At 42.4% G+C, this 20,184-nt stretch overlaps 1 protein-coding gene and 1 pseudogene across 8 annotated transcripts in view; one reads left to right on the top strand and one right to left on the bottom strand.

The window, feature by feature from the left end:
• The window catches only part of SIN3A (SIN3 transcription regulator family member A), an 84,551-nt gene extending 66,084 nt beyond the window's left edge, over positions 1-18,467 (top strand). For all 8 annotated transcript variants that reach the window (XM_054450028.2, XM_063652776.1, XM_054450027.2 and 5 more), the window contains 5 exons: positions 4,926-5,099; positions 7,680-7,772; positions 8,652-8,746; positions 13,503-13,710; positions 17,182-18,467. In XM_054450028.2, coding sequence (XP_054306003.1) covers positions 4,926-5,099; positions 7,680-7,772; positions 8,652-8,746; positions 13,503-13,710; positions 17,182-17,412 — 801 coding nt within the window. In that variant the 3' untranslated portion in view covers positions 17,413-18,467. The remainder of the gene's footprint in view (positions 1-4,925; positions 5,100-7,679; positions 7,773-8,651; positions 8,747-13,502; positions 13,711-17,181) is intronic.
• Positions 545-1,099, bottom strand: LOC129013620 (large ribosomal subunit protein eL13-like; annotated as a pseudogene).
• Positions 18,468-20,184: the final 1,717 nt, after the last annotated feature.

Here is a 20,184-nt window from a genome sequence, read left to right as displayed (position 1 = left end):
TTGTCTGCCATGGGTAAGCACACAGTGTGGAACATTGTATCTTCCATAGGTGTTGGTAAGTTGTTTTTTTTTTAAATAGAGACAGGGTGTCACTGTTTTGCCCAGGCTGGTCTTGAACTTCTGGTCTCAAGTGATCCTCCTGTCTTGGCCTCTTAAAGCGCTGGGATTATAGACACGAGCCACTGCGCCTGGTCAAGGTGTTGGTAATTCTTATGTACTTGCATTGTTTAATATTTGAAATTCTTTTTATAAGAAAGGGTTCGCATAACATCTTCTACAATACTCTGCCCACCTCACTCATCTGCGGTTCCCTCTAAGTTAGGTTTGTGGTTGGTTTTGTGTGTTCTTCCTGTGGCACCCTGGGAACTTGGAAACATGTTGTTCTTTACAACAATGATATAAAAAATAGCTTGTAACAGATAGTCACGTTTCTACTTCTTGGACTTGAGTTCTGAACTCCCAGAGAGATTGTTGGTTAACTGCTTTTTTCTTTTTTTGGAGACCCAGCTTTACTGCTGATTTACTGCAAGTCCCCAGTAGGGCTTCATTTTTCCTTTTCAGCATCCTGTTCTGTGGCTCCCTTGGCCCTTTTTGCCCATATGCCAAAGAGCTGAAAATTGATGTGGGCTATGTGAAGACTGGCAAATACCTTAAAGTTCTTAGTGATGACTCCGGCTTTCTCCTTCTTATAGACATTCTGTATGGGCATTATTGGTCCTGTCAGCTGGGTGGCTGATTTGAGTTTTCAGAACTGTCTCCCTTCTTGGGGGCTAAGAGCTTCCTGGGGAAGAGGTTGAGCTTGGAGTCTTAACTCCTTCAGGTGCTGAACATTGGCCCACAGGGACATGGTGGACTAATTCCACCCTCTTGTGGATGCTGGTCACCCTTAACTCTTCTAAGCTGAAGCCCCTGCCAGCTTGTACTTTGGTGTGATACCTCACTGTGGAGCAGCTTACCATGGGCCAGATGGGTCCAGATGCAGGGTGCAGGTCAATGTGGTATGCTTTTGCTTGCATCTGCAGATCTTCTGGGCTGGCTGGTTGAACCACGTGGCCATGGGCCACTGCGATTCCTTGTGGAAGTAGGGCTTCAAGATCATGCTGTTCCACCTGGGTACCGTGGCTACCTACAGCCCTCTTCCATAGAACAGCTCAGCAGAAAGGCAGTGAAGTACTTAAGTGAAAACTTGTAAAAAGCAATTTCTAATTCTAGAGTCCAGACTGCCACTGTAGAAGGAAAGAGCTTGTTGGTTAATGTTCTCTTGGGCTAAAATATTGAATCCTTTGCCAAGTACCCATGCTTTTGCCTTGGTTTTGGAAGGGTGCATGCCTCTGTACTCCTCCCACAGTATCTACACAGGATTGAGGAAGAGCCCTTCACATAAATGAACCTTAACATCTGGGGGAAAGTTGTCAGATAGTTGTTTCCAATAAGTTGAAGAAGTTATTAGGCCTTCCCATAAGAGGTTTGGATGGTAACTGGCAGAAATCATTAGATGGATACATAGTCACCCATAGTCATACTTTTTCTGACTAATCTTCCTTAACTTCCCTGAAATTTATATAAAATACAGACTCCAGTTACCCTGTGCTTATGTTGCTGATTACAGGCTTGCTGCTGCTTCAGCTAGGAACAAAGTCTTTCATACCACCAGCACAGCTTAAAAAAAAAAATCCAATAAAACTAACTTTTAATAATTCTGAGGTTGGTTTTTGAAACAATAGTTACAATTATTTACTGTATCTGGTTATGATTTTGAATCAGTAATAAATACTATCTCCACCCACCCCCGCTTTTTTTTTTTTTTTTTAAATGGAAACGGGTTTCATCCGGAAAACCCCAAAACAGTGACTTTTTTTTTTTTTTTTTTTTTTCCAACCCAGGGTCTCACTCTATTGCCCAGGCTGGAGTACAGTGGTGTGATCAGCTCACTGTAGCCTTGACCTCCTACCTCAGCCTCCCAAGTAGCTGGGACCAAAGGGGCCACCACACCGGCTAATTTATTGTATTTTTTGTAGAGATGGAGTTTTGCCATGTTGTCCAGGCTGGCCTCAAACTTATGGGCTCAAGCAGTTCACCTACTTCGGCCTCCCAAAGTGCTGCGATTACGGGCATGAGCCACTGTGCCCAGCCTACAGTGACTTTTTAAAACATTTTCAAGCTTCTCAACTCCTTTAACTGGAGGTATCTCTTCTCTCATTCTCCTCATATTTGGTGTTCCCTCAGATTTCACTGCTGACTGGATGTACAACATACATTTCAAAGTCAAGGCTGGTCATGGTGGCTCACGCCTCTAATACCAGCACTTTGGGAGTCCAAGGCGGGCAGATATCTTGAGTCCAGGAGTTCGAGACCAGCCTGGGCAACATGGGGAAACACTGTTTGTATTAAAAATACAAAAAATTAGCTGGGCATGGTGGCACATGCTTGTAGTCCCAGCTACTCAGGAGGCTAAGGTGGGAGGATCATCTGAACCCAGGAAGTTGAGGCTGCAGTGAGCCGTGATCGCACCACTGCATTCCAGCCAAGTGAAGCCATTACATTTATCTTACCTATTGTAGGCTGGCTTAAGAGGGATTTGTATTAAGAATACAATAGGCAACCTCACACACATCCAAGTACAGAACTCAAAATAGGACCACACCATGGAAGGACTGGGCTGGGAGGTGATTTTTCTCTCCTGCATGCCTTCACTCTGGACTTCTGCTCCATGCTTGTGCTTTGCTCTGCAGATGAACATACGGCATGTGCTCCAGGCTCCTCCAGCCTCTGAGGCTTTAGCTTGCCCTCCCAGTACCTCTGGTCCCAGTGTTACTGGACCTTTCCATACAGATGCTCCTCCTCAAAAAATCTATTGAACACTCTCTCTGTCATTTCCAGTTAGCAAGATAGAGAATCTGATCTGCTTAGCAGTGGGGGTGGGAGTTCCATAGTTGTCTCTGGATTTGTAGTGCTGTCTTTTCCAAAGACTCGAGGAGGGGCCGGATATCCAAAAAGAGGGTGTGGGTGGGGAATCAGTAATACAGTCTACTTCAACAAGAAAGTATAAAGTAGAGGCAGTGGCTCACGCTTGTAATCCCGCAGTTTGGGAGGCCAAGGCGGGTGGATCACTTGAGCTCAGGAGTTTGAGACCAGACTGGGCAACATGGCAAAACCCCGTCTCTTCTGAAAATACAAAAAAGTTAGCTGGGCGTGGTGGCACATGCCTGTAGACCCAGCTACTTAAGAGGCTGAGGTGTGGGAGGGTTGCTTGAGCCCAGGAAGTTGAGGCTGCACTGAGCCAAGATCACGATGCCACTGCACTCCAGCCTGGGCAACAGAGCGAGACTCTGTCTCAAAAAAACAAAGTAGAAAGTGGAAGCATCTGTATGTATTATTGAAGTCATGCTTTCCATCTGTTTTTCTGTCTAAAACACTGTGTCTTAATCTTCCTCATGATATCAAGTACTCATAAGCATTATTTTAATGGTTGTATCAGAATCCTTTATCTGGACTCATTGTGATTTATTTATCCATCTGCAGTTGCTGGAGATACTGCCCTTTCTGCCACACTCAGCCACCCTTCTGACCTTGCACTGTGTCCAGTTATCTACTAATACACATACTGGTCATTTAGGACTTAAGAATAAATAGTTATCATGGTTCCTAACACTTAAAAAGAATGTATGTTCCTAAAAATAGAATGGCTTGGTGGTTATGATAATCTTAAAGTTTTTTAAATAGACAAATCGATATTGAAATTGACGTTTTGCTTTCTTCTTGTATCTATTTTTCACTTCTGTCATTTTGATGATAAAGTTTCATTTGGAAGGATTTTTATTTCAAAATAGAAATAGCATGACATGAGAATGGGAACTCTGAAACGTTCAACTTTCTATTCATTAGTTTCCTAAGATTGTCACAAAAGCTACTGATAGTCAATCATGATTGGCCTGTATGGAAAGTGAGTTAACATTATGTACAACTTAAGCCCTATACTTTCTATCAGATACAGAAAAATAGGTGATGTGTTTGGAAAAGTATTGGGCTAGGAGTCAGGAACCTTGACTTTTAGTCCCAACCCTGCTTCTTCAGCTGAGCACCCCTGGGCAGTAATTCAGCAGCTATTTCTTAAATAGTTAATGAGTTTCAGGCTTTGTAGTTGGGCTGGGAATATAGACATAGATATTGCATTTCTTATTCTCCAAGCCCCCCTTCCTCACCCCAGCTCACGGTGAGCTTTGCAGTGGTGCAGTCTCGGCTTACTGCAACCTCCACCTCCCAGGTTCAAGCGATTCTCCTGCCCCAGCCTCCCAAGTAGCTGGGATTACAGGCTCCTGCCACCACGCCGGGCTATTTGTGTATTTTTAGTAGAGATGCGGTTTTGCCATGTTAGCCAGGCTGGTTTTGAACTCCTGACCTCAGGTGATTGGCCCACCTCCGCCTCCCAAAGTGCTGGGATTACAGGCGTCAGCCACCTTTCTGATGCATTGTGTAAATTTGTCTCCTAACTGGCCCCAACTCTCTGTCCAGCCTGCCTTCCCAGGGCAGTTGTGAAGATCAAATGAGAAAGAATATGTATGAGAGCCAATTGTAAATGATTTTAAAATGCAACAGAGATATGACCTATAGAAAATTATTTAAAGATCCTTAGAATTTTAAATAGTACGATTATCCTGAGTTCTCTATGGTTCTTATTTTAAATAGATAGGAAAGTTTTACCATGGACCACTGATAACGGTTGAAAATCTTGGCTTGATTATTCTCCAAGAAAATGATACAGTGGTTTGTATGATTAATTTTCTAAAATTGCCAGCACCCCCCCGCCCCCACCCCAAAAAAGAAAAACCTTTTTGGAGTTGAATGACTACATCAAAGGAACGTTGACTGTATAATGGAGAAATGTTTTCTGTGTTCACTAAAGGCTTGCCTTTGTTTGATTCCAGCTGCAGCATATCGTGAGTGATGAGATCTGTGTGCAGGTGACTGACCTTTACCTGGCAGAAAATAATAATGGGGCCACTGGAGGCCAGCTGAACACACAGAACTCAAGGAGCCTCCTGGAGTCAACGTATCAGCGGAAAGCTGAGCAGCTAATGTCAGATGAGAATTGCTTTAAGGTGAGAGTTGCTCAGGTAGTCGAAGACCTTGCTGGTGACAATGTCAGTTGTTAGGATTCTCTGAACCAGAAGTTAAAGCCAGCGTACTTTGACCTGTGATTCTACTCCTGGAACTTTTAATGAGTTCACCAGAGAAATACAAAGTGGAAGTAATTGTCTTCCTGGACAGTCTACTTTGTTTCTTTCCTGCCTTTAAAGGAAAAAAAAAAACTAGTTATATATGATTTTTACAATTTTGTATTCTTTTTCTCTGAACATTTTTCATAGTATGCTTTGTAAATATTATTGTTAGAAAAATGTTGGTACATGAAATCCATGGTCATGATCATTATAGAAAAGAAAACAGGCCCAGCATACATGGCTCACACTTGTAATCCCAGCACTCTGGGAGGCCGAGGTGGGCGGATCACTTGAGACCAGCTTGGGCAACATGGCAAAACCCCATCTCTGCAAGAAATACAAGAATACAAAAATTAGCCCAGCATGGTAGCATGCAACTGTAGTCTCAGCTATTCAGGAGAATGAGGTAGAAGGATTGCCCCCGTCTCTACTAAAAATACAAGAAATTAGCCAGGCGTAGTGGCGGGCGTCTGTAGTCCCAGCTACTTGGGAGGCTGAGTCAGGAGAATGGCGTGAACCTGGGAGGCAGAGCTTGCAGTGAGCTGAGATTGTGCCACTGCACTCCAGCCTGGGAAACAGAGCTAGACTCCATCTCAAAAAAAAAAAAAAAAAAAAAGGATTGCTTGAGCCTGGGAGGTCGAGGCTGCAGTGAGCCCTGATCACATCACTGAACCCCAGCCTGGGTGACAGAGCAAGACTCTGTCCCAAAAAAATGAAAATAAAATGCAGATAACCAAAAAAAGTCACCTTAGAATTCTTTCCTGAAATTATCATTGATGACATCTCTATGATTCTAAACTTCTCTATCCTTGAGTATACATTTTGAAAGAATTTATACTGGACAAAATGGTCTTTAACTTTTTTTTTTTTTTTTTTTTTTTAAAGACAGGGACACACACTTGCCCAGGCTGGAGTGCAGTGGCACAATCTTTGTTCACTGCAACTTCTGCCTCCTGAGTTCAAGTGATTCTCACACGTCAGCCACCCTAGTAGCTGGGATTACAGTCATGTACCACTGTGTCTAGCTAATTTTTTTTTTTTTTTTTTCCCGAGATGGAGGCTCACTCTTGTTGTCCAGGCTTGGAGTGCAGTGGTGCTATCTCAGCTCACTGCAACCTCCGCCTCCTGGGTTCAAGCAGTTCTTCTGCCTCAACCTCCTGAGTAGCTGGGATTATAGGCACGTGCCACCATGGCCAGCTTTGTGTGTGTGTGTGTGTGTGTGTGTGTGTGTGTGTGTGTTTTAGTAGAGACAGGGTTTCACCATGTTGGTCAGGCTGGTCTTGAACTCCTGACCTCAGGTGATCTGCCCTCCTTGGCTTCCCAAAGTGCTGGGATTACAGGCATGAGACACTGCACCCGGCCTAATTTTTGTATTTTTAGTAGAGATGTGGTTTCGCCATGTTGGCCAGGCTTGTCTCAAACTCCTGGCCTCAAGTGATCTGCCCGCCTTAGCCTCCCAAAGTGCTGGAATTACAGGTGTGAGCCACTGCATCTGACCGGAAATGGTCTTTAATGTATTTTTGCTCAATTAGCAACACTTCTGGGTCTTTAATGTCTTTTTTTATGGCTATTTTTGATATTCACTTTTTAGAGAATTAATGCCTGTATTGTTGGACATTTAGGTTGTTTCCAATTTTCACCATTATAATGGATAGTTATAAAAGCAAATAGTTGGAAACATCCTAGACGTCCAACCCACTATGGGGACTGGTTAATGACATCCTGTTACGAATACTGGAGACAGATTTTGCAATTCTTAAATTATAAATTGTGAAAATGCAGGGTCTACCCCCACCCCAAAATCTATTTTGGAAATAACTGTATTTGTGTGGGTATATATTATGTTATTGTCAGGTTGTAAGCTTTACTAGCAGAGAGCAATTTTTAAAGCTTTAAAAGAACACTGAGCTAGATCTAGCTTCTGGCTCTACGTGTTTATTGATTAGTTGTGTGCCTTGAGAAACCAGAACTCTCTGAATTTCAGTTTTGTCTCTGTGTAAAATGAAGAAGGTTGAAATAAAAAATTCTCAGGTTTCCTTCCAGGCTCTGATCTTCTCCATGTGATTCTGATAGTTACCTCCTCTATTATGTCCTAGAAGTGGGATTATCAATGGACAGCATTGACATTTTGTGGTTCTGGCTATATGTGCCATATTTCTTTCTGACAAACAAAATATTTGTTTTGTAAAACATTCTTACTGGGATTGATTATTATTTTAGCGAATTCTAGAAGTTTGAAACATGAAATAGTACCTTTTGCTTTAATATATTTCATTTTACTTGTAGTAAGTGTAGACTTTTGCCTTTATCACTGGCCACCCAAGATCCAGTATCTTCCTCATCTCTTCAGTTGGAGCAAAGTTTACTAAGTTTATTGCCTCTGCACCTCTCATTCCTTGAGAAGATAGATTATAGCTATAGAGACGGTCTTTTGTTTACGCTTAGGTTTCTTATTTGCAGCTTATGTTTATTCAGAGCCAAGGCCAGGTCCAGCTGACTATTGAGCTTCTGGACACAGAAGAGGAGAATTCGGATGACCCTGTGGAAGCAGAGGTATGAGCAAGTACATCGCAGACTCCAGGTGCTAAGCAGAGCTGGCGTGTCTTGAGAGTCTGTCCAGTGACCCTGTCTGCCAAAAGGCCAAGGCACCTTAGGCCTGTTTAAGAGTCAGGACCTGGATGCTTAAAGTACAAGTCAATCCAGCCATGTCTTCAGCTGAAGAGAAGGGCTGCCTGGTTATAGATGTTAACCTCATCTTGCACTTAGTAAAGCTATCTCCTCTAAGGAAGTCTTATGGTTGGCAGCTTTCCTGTTTTTTCCTAAAGTATAAAAAACAACAAATGAGGTCTTTCTCATGTCATCTTGATTCTTTGTGTCATGTTTACTTTTTATTGGACTAAGTCCAGAGTTTTCATCCCCTGAATAGACAGGTGTGATTATCATAGTTGGTTATGGCAGATAATGTACACGGGAGATGCAGGCCATATGTATGATGTTGGGGGGGGTCATGTGGGATGACTTGTTTGGTGGGAATGTTGGCTTGTTGGCAGATCTTTTTTTTTTTTTTTAAAGCGATGTCAGAAATCTAGATTGTAATGTGAAGGAAACTTTCACACATTTGCCACTATAAATTTTGTTCTTTAACAAAATCCTCTGTGGGGAAATGAAACTTGTCAGTGAGCCAGCTTCTACCTGTTTATGACTTCTGATAACCTTAGCACCTCAGAAACTTAGCAGTATTGCTGGCTAACAGATTTTTTAATCCGTGTTCCGATGCCTACTAACAGTCATGTCTTTATAGAAAGGGACTTTTTTGATCTTGAAATTTATGAATTTGGGGCATTGTAGTCATATAATTTACTAGAGTACCCAATGCATTAGGAGCTGTTTTTGTGATTTCCTTTCACCTGTATTTTGTGTTTGCCGTCTTAGCGCTGGTCAGACTACGTGGAGCGATACATGAATTCAGATACTACCTCGCCTGAGCTTCGTGAACATCTAGCACAGAAACCAGTATTTCTCCCCAGGTGAGAGAGCCATGTCATCTGTCAGCAGTCCGTACTGTGCATGATTGAGGAATGGAGAGTTAAATGACTTTCACATTCTTGGCTTTCATATATTTTATTCATTTTTTCTATCCGCCGGGGATGCTAATTCAAGGTTTATATGGCTGTCACAACATGAGCTTACCTGGAGCGTGTGTCAAAGCATCCAGGAGGTGAGAGTTATAGAGAATCAACAATAACCTCCCTACTTTGGATGGGAATGTGTGTCAGAGTCTCCATGGTTCGATGGAAGAGGACTCACAGGACTCTGCCTATAGTCAAACTGATTTAGTACAGCGAGAAGATGCAAAGCAGAATCAGCAAAGCGAAAAGGTGCCTGTAGCAAAGCTGGAGGAAGCCAGGCTCAAGCTTCCTAGAATCCTCTCCCAGGGGAGTCACACAGGACACTCTTAATTCTTCCAACAATGAATGTGACAACACATGTAAAATGCTGTCTACCAGGGCAGCTCATTAGAGACTCTGCCAGGATTTTTATTGAGATGTAGTCATCTAGTCAGTGTATGCCTAGCATGTACCAAAATCCCAAACTCTCAGAAAGAAAGCACATTTTCAGCATAAGCTATAGAGTTTGTACAAATAGTTTAGGTACAGTGAGACACTTATATGAGTTAAGGAATGGTAGAACATTGCCCAAAATCCAAGATCCCAGCCCCCAGCCAAGGGCCAACTTTTATAAGCGGGCTTTTCAAAGAATAGCAATCTTAGGCCTGCTACATTAACTCTTTTCTGCACAGAATTTTAAAAATGTTCCCTCTGTGTATAGGCAGATTGTGATACTGATCCTCCAAGTATATGAAAACAGAGTTTAAGAAGTATAAAATGGGTAGAATGGCTTTCTTCCTTCCTAAAAGTTTTGAATTGAAATCTTATGTCTTAGGTTTCCAAGAAAGTATCATCCCAGTGTTATTAGACTTATTGAGTCCTAATGAGAACATGGGAAAAGGGGTACCAGCAAAAAGGGCCCTGCCGGGTTCTCCATTCATTGAATCATTTAACACATTTGAGCAGTTGGTCTGTGTCAGGTTCCTCTCAACAAAACAGGCTCCATGCTAATACCATACTACAATAAACCTGTCATCATGTGTCTCTCACCAGGATATGAGGAAGGAGGCACATTTATGTACTGTGAGGAAAAAAATTGATATAATCGTTCTGGTGGCAGGGTAGTTGAAGTGTTTGGAACCTTCCCTCCAGAATTTCAGTTTCTAATGATTTATCTGACAGCTAAGGGGCTCATCTGATTGGCCTTGAGACCCCTTACACTCTTAGAGCATGAGTACTCCAGAAAGCTTTTGTTTATATGGATTATACTAGTAATATTTACCAAGTTAGAAATAAAAACAAAGAAATGTTTTCAATCTTTAATTCATTTGAAAAATAACAATACTGGGCCGGGCGCCGTGGCTCACGCCTGTAACTCCAGCACTTTGGGAGGCCAAGGCTGTGGATCACGAGATCAGGAGATTGAGACCATCCTGGCTAACACAGTGAAACCCCATCTCTACTAAAAATACAAAAAATTAGCTGGACATGGTGGCGGGCGCCTGTAGTCCCAGCTACTCGGGAGGCTGAGGCAGGAGAATTGCTTGAACCGGAAGGCGGAGGTTACAGTGAGTGGAGATCGCACCACGGCACTCCAGCCTGGGTGACCGAGTGAGACTCTGCCTCAAAAATAAAATATATATATATATATCCCTATTATATTTTCTTAAATAATATTTTTTAATGAAAAGCTAATTCAAAACAAAAATTAGTGAATAGAGTGGCATTGCTTATATTTTATAAATTTGTTTAATGTCTGGCTTACCAGAAGAACAGCTGGATTCTCATGTCTGCTTCTACATTCAATCTGTTGCATTATGTTGTTTGGTTGAAATATGTGAAGAAAGTCTGGCCTCACGCAGATGTGTAGCTGGAAAAAGGAATATTTTCAGATCCTTCAGATAACTGGATATTCTTTGATATGACAACAAAACTACCAGTGATAGTTTTTGTTTTTGTTTTTGTTTTTTGAGACGGAATTTCGCTCTTGTTGCCCAGGCTGGAGTGCAATGGTGTGATCTCAGCTCACTGCAACCCCTGCCTCCCAGGTTTAAGTGATTCTCCTGCCTCAGCCTCCTGAGTAGCTGGGATTACAGGCATGTGCCACTACGCCCGGCTGATTTTGTATTTTTAGTAGAGATGGGATTTCTCCATGTTGGTCTGGCTGGTCTCGAACTCCCGACCTCAGGTGATCCTCCCACCTCAGCCTCCCAAAGTGCTGTGATTACGGGTGTGAGCCACTGCACCCGGCCCCAGTGATAGTTTCTTAAAGGTTAGTTGCAATATCAATTTATACATCAGTGGGCTTTTCATGCAGTTGTAAAAATCCATTGATTTATTTTGTTATCATGAATGAATCTTTTTTTCCTCTATGATTTTGTAACTTTACGCAATTGGCTATTTGGAAAATATTAGCTAAGTTGTACAGACCTACTAAATGTTGATATATTTTACAGTGTCTCCAAAAGAAATCACATTGATTTAATATCGCTATCGCTAGGTCATCAAACACATCTTTAAGTATTGGGAAGCTGTCAAGCTCAGGGTGGCTGATACCAGTTCACCAAAATTCATAGTTTTGCTTGAAAATTCCAGTCTTATCATTGGCAACATTATTTTCCTTGAAGTGATAGGCTCCCTTGTTCATTTTTGAGAAAACATCTGCCAAATACTTGGCTGAGATTGACTATATTTAGTCAGTTGTTCTTTCGGGTAAAAATGATGATCCACTTACAACTCAAGCAATTGCTCAAGTGCTTTTCTATAAGAATACCATTGTACTTTAGCACACAAAGGTGCTTTATGTGTAGTTCCCATTTTATCACACAGCATGTTAAAAAGATGTAAACTGAGGGGTTGGGATTTAATAGAAAATGTTACTGCTTCATCAGAAACATTCTTTTTTCTTTTCTTTTTTTTTTGAGGCAGAGTCTCACTCTGTTGCCGAAGCTGGAGTGCAGTGGCATGATCTTGGCTTACTGCAACCTCCATCAGCCAGGTTCAAGTGATTCTCCTGTCTCACCCTCCCGAGTAGCTGGGATTACAGGTGTGCGCCACCACTCCCAGCTAATTTTTGTACTTTTATTAGAGATGAGGTCTCCCCATGTTGGCCAGGCTAGTCTCAAACTCCTGACCTCAAGTGATCTGCCTGCCTCAGCCTCCCAGAGTCCTGGGATTACAAGCGTGAGCCACTGTGACTGGCCCATCAGAAACATTCTTAAGTGAAACTGGATTTTTTCACTTAATGTCATTGTATGGTCAGTGTGAAGTTCAAAGACTTGAATCGCAGTTGCATGAAGTTACAAAATTATGGAAGTAAAATGGATTCATTGATGGTACAAGATAAACCAACAGAGTTTGACAACTGTATGAAAAGCTCAGTGATGTATAAATTGATATTGGAATTTGGTAACAATTTGTTTGATATTGCAAATACAGTTTGGCGCCACCACCAGCATTTTTATTCACCATTACTTTAATGGTGCCAGTGCAGATGTCAACACAGCAAAAAAGGGAAATAATGTTTTAGTAGTAGTATGAGAATAGTTTTGATCTCACAGATCTCCTGAAAGGGTCTTGGGACCCTTTGGACAAAGAACTGCTGTCTACAGAAATACATGTATACAAAGATTCTCACTGAAGCAATATTTTGGGTTTTTTTTTTTTTTTTTTTTTTTTTGAGACAGTGTCTGGCTCTGTCTACCAAGCTATAGTACAGTGATGGGATCTTGGCTTACTGCAACCTCCGCCTTCCAGGCTCAAACGATCTTCCCACCTCAGCCTCCCAAGTAAGCTGAGACTCTAGGCACACGTCACCACACCTGCCTAATTTTTTTATTTTTTTTGTAGAGAAGCGGTTTTTGCCATGTTGCCCAGGCTAGTCTCAAACTCCTGAGCTCAAGCAATCCACTTGCCTCCCAAAGTGCTGGGATTATAGGCATGAGCCACAGTGGCCAACCTGAAGCAGTGTTTTTAATAGCAAGTTATGAGAAACAATATAATTGTCTAGCTGATAACTTTTCTTCACTGGATGTTGAGGAGATTTAGCAAGCCTCCCACCCCTCAGGGCATCCATTCATTCATGTGAATTATCTTCTTTCTTGTGTATGTAGAATGGCACTAGTTTATATCATCTGGGGGAATTTTAAAAAATAGTCATTCAAATAATTTTTTGTTATGTGGTTCAGATGAGGAACCTCAGTTGAAAGAAACTGTTAAGGAATGGTAAATTGGGGTACATTTTTCTGCAGCAGTTAAAGAGAATAAGACAAATCTATCATGAAATGAAAAAATATTCATGACAGTAAGTGAAAAGTTGAGGACAAAATATATAGTATGATCCTATTTTGTCTTAAAAGCAAATCCCAAAGCAGAACTATAGCTGGTAATTACATGTGTAAATTTACAGACAGAGGCCTAGAAGTTTCTCATTAAAACTCTTAACTGGCTACATCTGCTAAGGCAAGTAGGGGATGGGCAAAGATTTCTGCTTTTTATTCTGTGTACCTTTGCAGTTGAAATTTTTTTTGCAGTGAAACAACTGAACATTTGTGTACGTATTTAACAAATTGGGATGAGTACTATGCAAGCATATAATAAAGAAAACTCACTTGGGGGAAGTCACAGGAATCTGCATCTGGACGAGCTCTCATTCTCCGGGGCTTTTCTGCTATAGGAATCTACGGCGGATCCGGAAGTGTCAGCGTGGTCGAGAGCAGCAGGAAAAGGAAGGGAAGGAAGGAAACAGTAAGAAGACCATGGAGAATGTGGATAGTCTGGATAAGCTGGAGTGTAGATTCAAGCTGAATTCCTACAAGATGGTGTATGTGATCAAATCAGAGGACTATATGTATCGGAGGACTGCCCTGCTCCGGGCTCATCAGGTGAGAACCAGTAACTGAAATTTCTGTACACATCTCCCACTCTAGCTAGGACCAGGGGAGGCCCAGAGTCTTCTGATTGTTTCTCTTTGTTTATGCAAACCTATTCTTGGAGCTGAGACTTAACTGAGGAAGTACGTATGTTGGTTGCTAAGGATGCTGTGACAAAGTACCACAGACTGTGGCTTAAATGACAAAAGTTCTGGAGACTAGAAGTCCAAAGTCAGGTGTCAGCAGTGTTGGTTCCTTTTGAGGACTGTGAGGGACAATCTGTTCTAGGCTTCTCCTAGCTTCTGGTTCTTTGCTGGCAATCTTTGGCATTCCTGGGCTTGTAGATCCCTGCCTTCATCTTCATATGGTGTTTCTACCTGTGTGTGTGTGTGTCTGCCTCCAGATAAGGTCACATTCGGAAGTACTGGGGGCTAGGACTTCAATGTATGATTTTTTGTTTGTTTGTTTGTTTGAGACAGTCTCGCCTGACACAGCCTCCCATAGTGCTAGCATTACAGGCGTGAGCCACCACGCCCGGCCAACATAAGCATTTTAAGGAGAATACAGTTCAGCCCGTAAGAGCACGTAAATACCTGGTGGCACCTTTTTGGTGAATTTACTCCCACTATTTACATCTTAAGTAGTATCTGATCGTTTGCTTGTATGAATCCTACCTGTCTTTACATTCTATCTCAATTGTGAAACCTTCCTGGTGCAGCTGTGTACAGGGTGTTATTCCAGGCCCTGGGACTACAGCCATGAAGTAGAGCAGATGAAGTAATGCGATGATATGCACTACCAGGGAAAGAAATCAGGTGAAGTGATCAAGGGTAACTAGCATACCAGGCCTTGCTTTCACTGGAGGAGGCTTCTCAAAGGAGGTGATGCTTGAGGCCTGAATAATGACAAGGAATTAGCCTGGTGAAGAGTAGAGGATGGGTGTTTTCTAGACAAAAGAGCAAGTACAAGGCTGGGAGGAAAGGACTTGGCATATTCAAGAAATTACAAACACCATTGTGGCTCAAGGTTGCACGAAGTTAGAAGGGTAGGCAGAGGCCACATCACTTTGTCTAATAATAGGCCATGATTTGGAGTTTGTTTGAGATGCATTGGGACATTTGACAAAGATAGCTTGGAGTGCTGTGAGGAGAGTAGAGATGGGTATATATAAAGTTGGAAGAGCAGAGACCACTCAAAAGGGTGCCCTTGTCCAAATGAGATGTGGGGGCCACCCGTACTACTAGGGTGGCAGTGGAATTGCAAGAATTACATTGTAGATTTTATGTATTTATTTTTGAGACAGTTTCGCTGTGTCTCAAACCATGCCTGGCTGATTTTTTGTATTTTTAGTAGAGATGGGATTTCACCATGTTGGCCAGGCTGGTCTCGAACCCCTGACCTCAAGTGATCCACCCTCCTCAGCCTCCCAAAGTACTGGGATTACAGGCGTGAGCCACCACGGCCAGATGTAGATATAATTTAGATATTTAATTGACAAGAGATGGTGTTGGATCAAATGTGGGGGTAAGCAAAAGAAGGACATCAAGGATGGTGCCTGATTAGTTTTGGGGTTTTTTGGTTTGTTTTGTTTTGCTTAAGTGGAGATTTTAGGGGCCCACCTGTTAATAGGAAAGGGTTATGAGGTTTGGGAGACAGATGAAGTGCTGTTTTAAGTTTGAAAGGACTACAAAACTTTCAAGTGGGAGATGTTGAGCAAACAGTTTAATGTATAATTAACCCTTGAATGACAAGGGGTTTGGGGCACTGGCCCCTGCACAGTCAAATCTGTGTATAATTTTTGACTCCCCCAAAATGGAACTACTGATAGTCTACTATTGACTGGAAGGCTTACTGATAAACAACATATTTTGTATGTTGTATGTATTATATATACTGCATTCTTTTTTTCTTTTTTTTTTTTTTTTTTTAAATGAAATAGACACGGGGTCTCCTTACGTTGCCCAGGGCTGGTCTCAAACTTAAGGGTTCAAACAACCCACCCATTTCAGCCTCCTGAAGTGCTGGGATTACAGGTGTGAGCCACTGTGCCCAGCCTATACTGTATATTCTTACAATAAAGTAAGTTAGAGAAAAGAAAATGTTAAGTCATAAGCAAGAGAAGAAGATACATTTACTCTTCATTAAGTGGTTGTGGCTCATCATAAAGGGTCCTTATTCTCATCTTGTTGAGTAGGCTGAAGAGGGAGGAGGAGGGGGAGGAGTTGTTTTTGCTGTCTCAGGGTTGGCAGAGATGGAAGAAAACTTGCCTATCAGTGGCCCTGCGCCGTTCAAAGCCGTGTTGTTCAAGAGTCTGCTCTCCTTCTCTCATGGCACTGAGGGAAGCGCAGTGGCGTGATTTCAGCTCACTGCATCCTCCACTTCCCGGGTTCAAGAGATTCTCTTGCCTCAGCCTCTCGAGTAGCTGGGATTACGGGCGTGCACCACCACACCTGGCTAATTTTTTTTGCTATGTGTTGCGTGTCTGCCTGTCTCTGATTCACATTATTTGGGACACTGGGCAACACCAGTTTTGTCTTTGTATCTCTTCTAGTATCCTTGCATGTGGACACCAATAAATTTTTACTGGATGTGTTGGTGGGAACAGAACCCCCTGCAGAACATCTGCCGAGCCTGGACTCTGCTTCCCAGGGTGGGGTAACACAGTGGAGGGAGAGTGGTTTTAAGCCCTTTGCTTTGCACTGTCTGGCTTAGAGGTGGATCTCCATGCTGATAGAAGTGATCAGTGGCTCACTGGGTCCCACCCAGGATACATTAGAATCAGCTGGATTGCTGGTTTAAAATGCACATTGGTAAAACCAAGGAAATGTGGGTTTTGGGGGTTTTGTTTTTGTTTTTGTTTTTTTTTGGAGACAGGGTTTGGCTCTGTCATCTAGGCTGCGGTGGTGCGATCTCGGCTCACTGCAGCCTCCACCTCCTGGCTCAAGCAGTCCTCCCACTTCAGCCTACCGAGTAGCTGGGACTACAGGTGTGTGCCACCACGCTCAGTTAATATTTGTATTTTTGTAGAGATGGGGTTGTGCCATGTTGCCCAGGCTGGTCTCAAACTCCTGAGCTCAAGTGAACTGCCTGCCTCAGCCTCCCAGAGTACTAGGATTACAGGCATGAGTCATTGCGCCTGGTCAGAAATGTGTATTTTTTAACACATTCCCTAGGTTATACTAACGCATGCTAAAATTGAGAACAGTGAGCTTTTTCAGCCCAGAGCCTGTGTTCGCATTTCTTTGGAGGCTTTATGGATTTTCATGCCCTCACATGTTCTATGTTCTTACCTCTTTAACTTCTCTTTAAACAGAGAATCCTTTTTTTTTTTTTTTTTTTTAAGAAAAACAAAAACAGTAGTATCTAAAACTTGAGGCCCCACGTCTTTCCTTTGCTCCTTTAGAAGAAAATTAGGTTTTGTATTTGAAGGGCTCTTTTTTGGTTCTGCTTCATTTAATAAAAATTTTTTTTTCTGTTTTGCAGTCCCATGAGCGTGTAAGCAAGCGTCTACATCAGAGATTCCAGGCCTGGGTAGATAAATGGACCAAGGAGCATGTGCCCCGTGAAATGGCAGCAGAGACCAGCAAGTGGCTCATGGGTGAGGGGCTGGAGGGCCTGGTGCCCTGTACCACCACCTGTGATACAGAGACCCTGCATTTTGTGAGCATTAACAAGTATCGTGTCAAATACGGCACAGTATTCAAAGCCCCTTAACTGCAAAGCCAGAGCAGATAACTTGGGGTGTGTGTGGGGGTGTGTGTATGGGCCTATGCACTCACACACTGAAGAAACAAGGAAGATGCCTTTCAAGCCTCACTGGGCCTCTCTGGGACATGGCCACCTGACCTGTGTGTGGCTGGTACAGCCTGGCACCAAGTGGGCTACCTGTTAGGAACATGAATACCTTACAAAGCTGAAGCTGGAACTTTTCCCAAAGGGTTTTGGGTATAGCCTGCCCTGGAGGGGAAGGAAGTCCATGCAAGCAAAGACATGCAGTTTGCTTGCACACACCAGCAGAGCTAAGACTGGAGTCTCCTGTGGCCTAACTTTCAATGAGGGAACCGGATGCTGTTCACACTTTGACTGGATGGAGATGCATTTACAAAACAGACTGGGGAAGGACTTAATACTCAGATGGATTGGAACTATCATGGTCACTGCTCCTCTCCCCTCCCCACAAAAGGAAAAAAAAAACTGGATTTGATTTTTTTTTTCTGGTCACTTGAGCACATCTAAGATCACCCATTAGGTTTTATCTGGGACCTGCAGTTTGGCTTTGGGATTGATCATCTTGTGGATTTTATTCCTGACGATTCCCTTGCTGCCTACCCTTTTCTCTCCTCTGGTTCTCAACCTCAACGAGTTCAAATCAGTCGTCCTTTTTAGCTCCCGTGGAACTGTTTTGTATCTGCCTCTTTACTAGTCTACCCTAGTGCCATCCACCAGCTTTACTCTCTGACACACACGCACACACACAATTTTAACTTGTTTTTTTTGTACATAATGTACATACTGTCAATTTTTTATTAAAAGAAATATGCTTTGATGTGCTAGCATAACTGCTCTAGCTTCTTGTGTACCATAGTACTATGTGGCTTCAGATTTAGTACCTATGAACAGATGTACAAGACATTTATTACACTTTTTACCAAAGGGAGTTACCATTGTAGTACTTTTGTGTAAAACTTGTCTTCCCCTTTGCCCCCAACTTTTTTTTTTTTTTTTTTTTTTGTAAATAAATAAAGCTTGGTTCTTACTTAAGGAATAAACTCTCAACCCACGGTCCCTTGTCCTCACCAGAAAATACTGTGAAGCAGGGATTTTGACTTCAGTTCCTTATCCAGGGTAGAAACAGAATTTTGCTTTAAATACTTGTTACTTGTCCCAAATCAAAATATTCCAAAACCTTAGAATACTTAAGTCTTTTCGTACATGTTTTTTTCCCTTGTTCAAATAATCTGAAAATATTTTATATTTGGGTAAGTTGTCAAGCTATGTAGTTTGTATTTCTATATATTTTTTCTTATTCACATTGGTGATGGATGGGGGTGAGCAACTTAAATACCAAACCAGTGTTTGAAAAAAAGTGTGTATAAGGCATGTGGTATACCTTATAAATGGAGTTGGGAGGGAGAAAATTTGAAATGGGATACCTATTTTTTAAATTACATAAATTTAAACTAGCAGACATTTAAACATGAATGATTAGGATTTTTCTATGTGGTTAACCTGGACTTTCTGAACAAAGACCAACTGAGCCCCTCCCAGTACTCTGGTGGATTTTTCTTCAGCAACCATTACGCAAGTCTTAGTTGTAACCAGCAATGTTCTGTGTGTTTTATGTTTGCTTTTTAGTTAAAAATCACCACCACCACCAAAAAGAAAAACAAATTTTTTGGCTCCTGGATTTTCAAAACACATGGTAGACCTCTCTGATTTTAGGCTTTTATTGTTTAAAGACAAAGTCTCGCTTTATGACCCACACTGGAGTGCAGTGGCACGATCATAGCTCACTGCAGGCTTGACCTCCCAGGCTCAAGCAATTCTCCCACCTCGGCCTCTTGAGTAGCTGCATACCACCACACCCAGCTAATTTTTTAACTTTTTGTAGAGACAGGGTCTTGCTATGCTGCCCAGGTTGGTCTCAAACTCCTGGCCTCAAGCTGTCCTCCCGCCTCGGCCTCCCAAAGTGCTGAGATTACAGGTGTGAGCCACCAGAGCTGGCCTGATTTTAGGCTTTTTTTGTATTGGGGAGAGGAGACTGTGAGCCAAAGTGTAGGGTGCCAAAAAGAGCTTTGTGGGATGAGATTTTAGGGCAAAGCTGGGGCAGTGTCTGACTTGGCGGTGGTCATGTGTACTGATTTAGGGGAAAGATCTTGAGGTTTTCTCAAATAATTCACCTATCCCCTGTGTTCCCTCAAGAAAGGTCATGTTGACCTGAAACCATAGGGGAAATTGGTGGGGTGTGATCAGGGTCAGCCCCAGCTGTTGCTGCCCCTGCACAGTGTTTTGTCCAGAGCACTTGCCGGCAGGTCAGGATAGGATTTCAAGGCCAGTTCAGGAGAAGGTCCCAACCCACCAGTGCAACCAACAGAAGAGTAAGTTTTACCTACAGCCTGGGTTTTCACAAGTAGCATTTTTATTCCTCCTGCTGTCTGACATCTGAGCTCCAAGCTCTAAACCCAACCTGTATTATATGCAGCAGCAGGTTATCTTTATTTTAAATCACATTTGTTATTCTGTACTTAGTCACCTTTCCGTGTGATCTGCATTTGAAATGTTGTAAACTTGGTCAGTATTTCCATTAAAATATCAGGGCTAATCTTGTGTATTTTTTTTTGTTCCTAATGATTTTATAGACAAAGACTCTCTTGGCAACCCCAGGAGAAAAAAATAAAGCTGTCGGTGGAGTACTAGGGATGAGAATGAAACTGGAGGTCTGTTTCTGGTATTAATGGCTTCCCTGGACTCTACAGTCCTGTATGG

The sequence above is a fragment of the Pongo pygmaeus genome, chromosome 16 (assembly GCF_028885625.2).
Source record: "Pongo pygmaeus isolate AG05252 chromosome 16, NHGRI_mPonPyg2-v2.0_pri, whole genome shotgun sequence".
Taxonomy (NCBI): Eukaryota; Metazoa; Chordata; class Mammalia; order Primates; family Hominidae; genus Pongo; species Pongo pygmaeus.
Note: the sequence above shows the minus strand (reverse complement) of the source record. Positions and strands in the feature narration are given on the sequence as shown.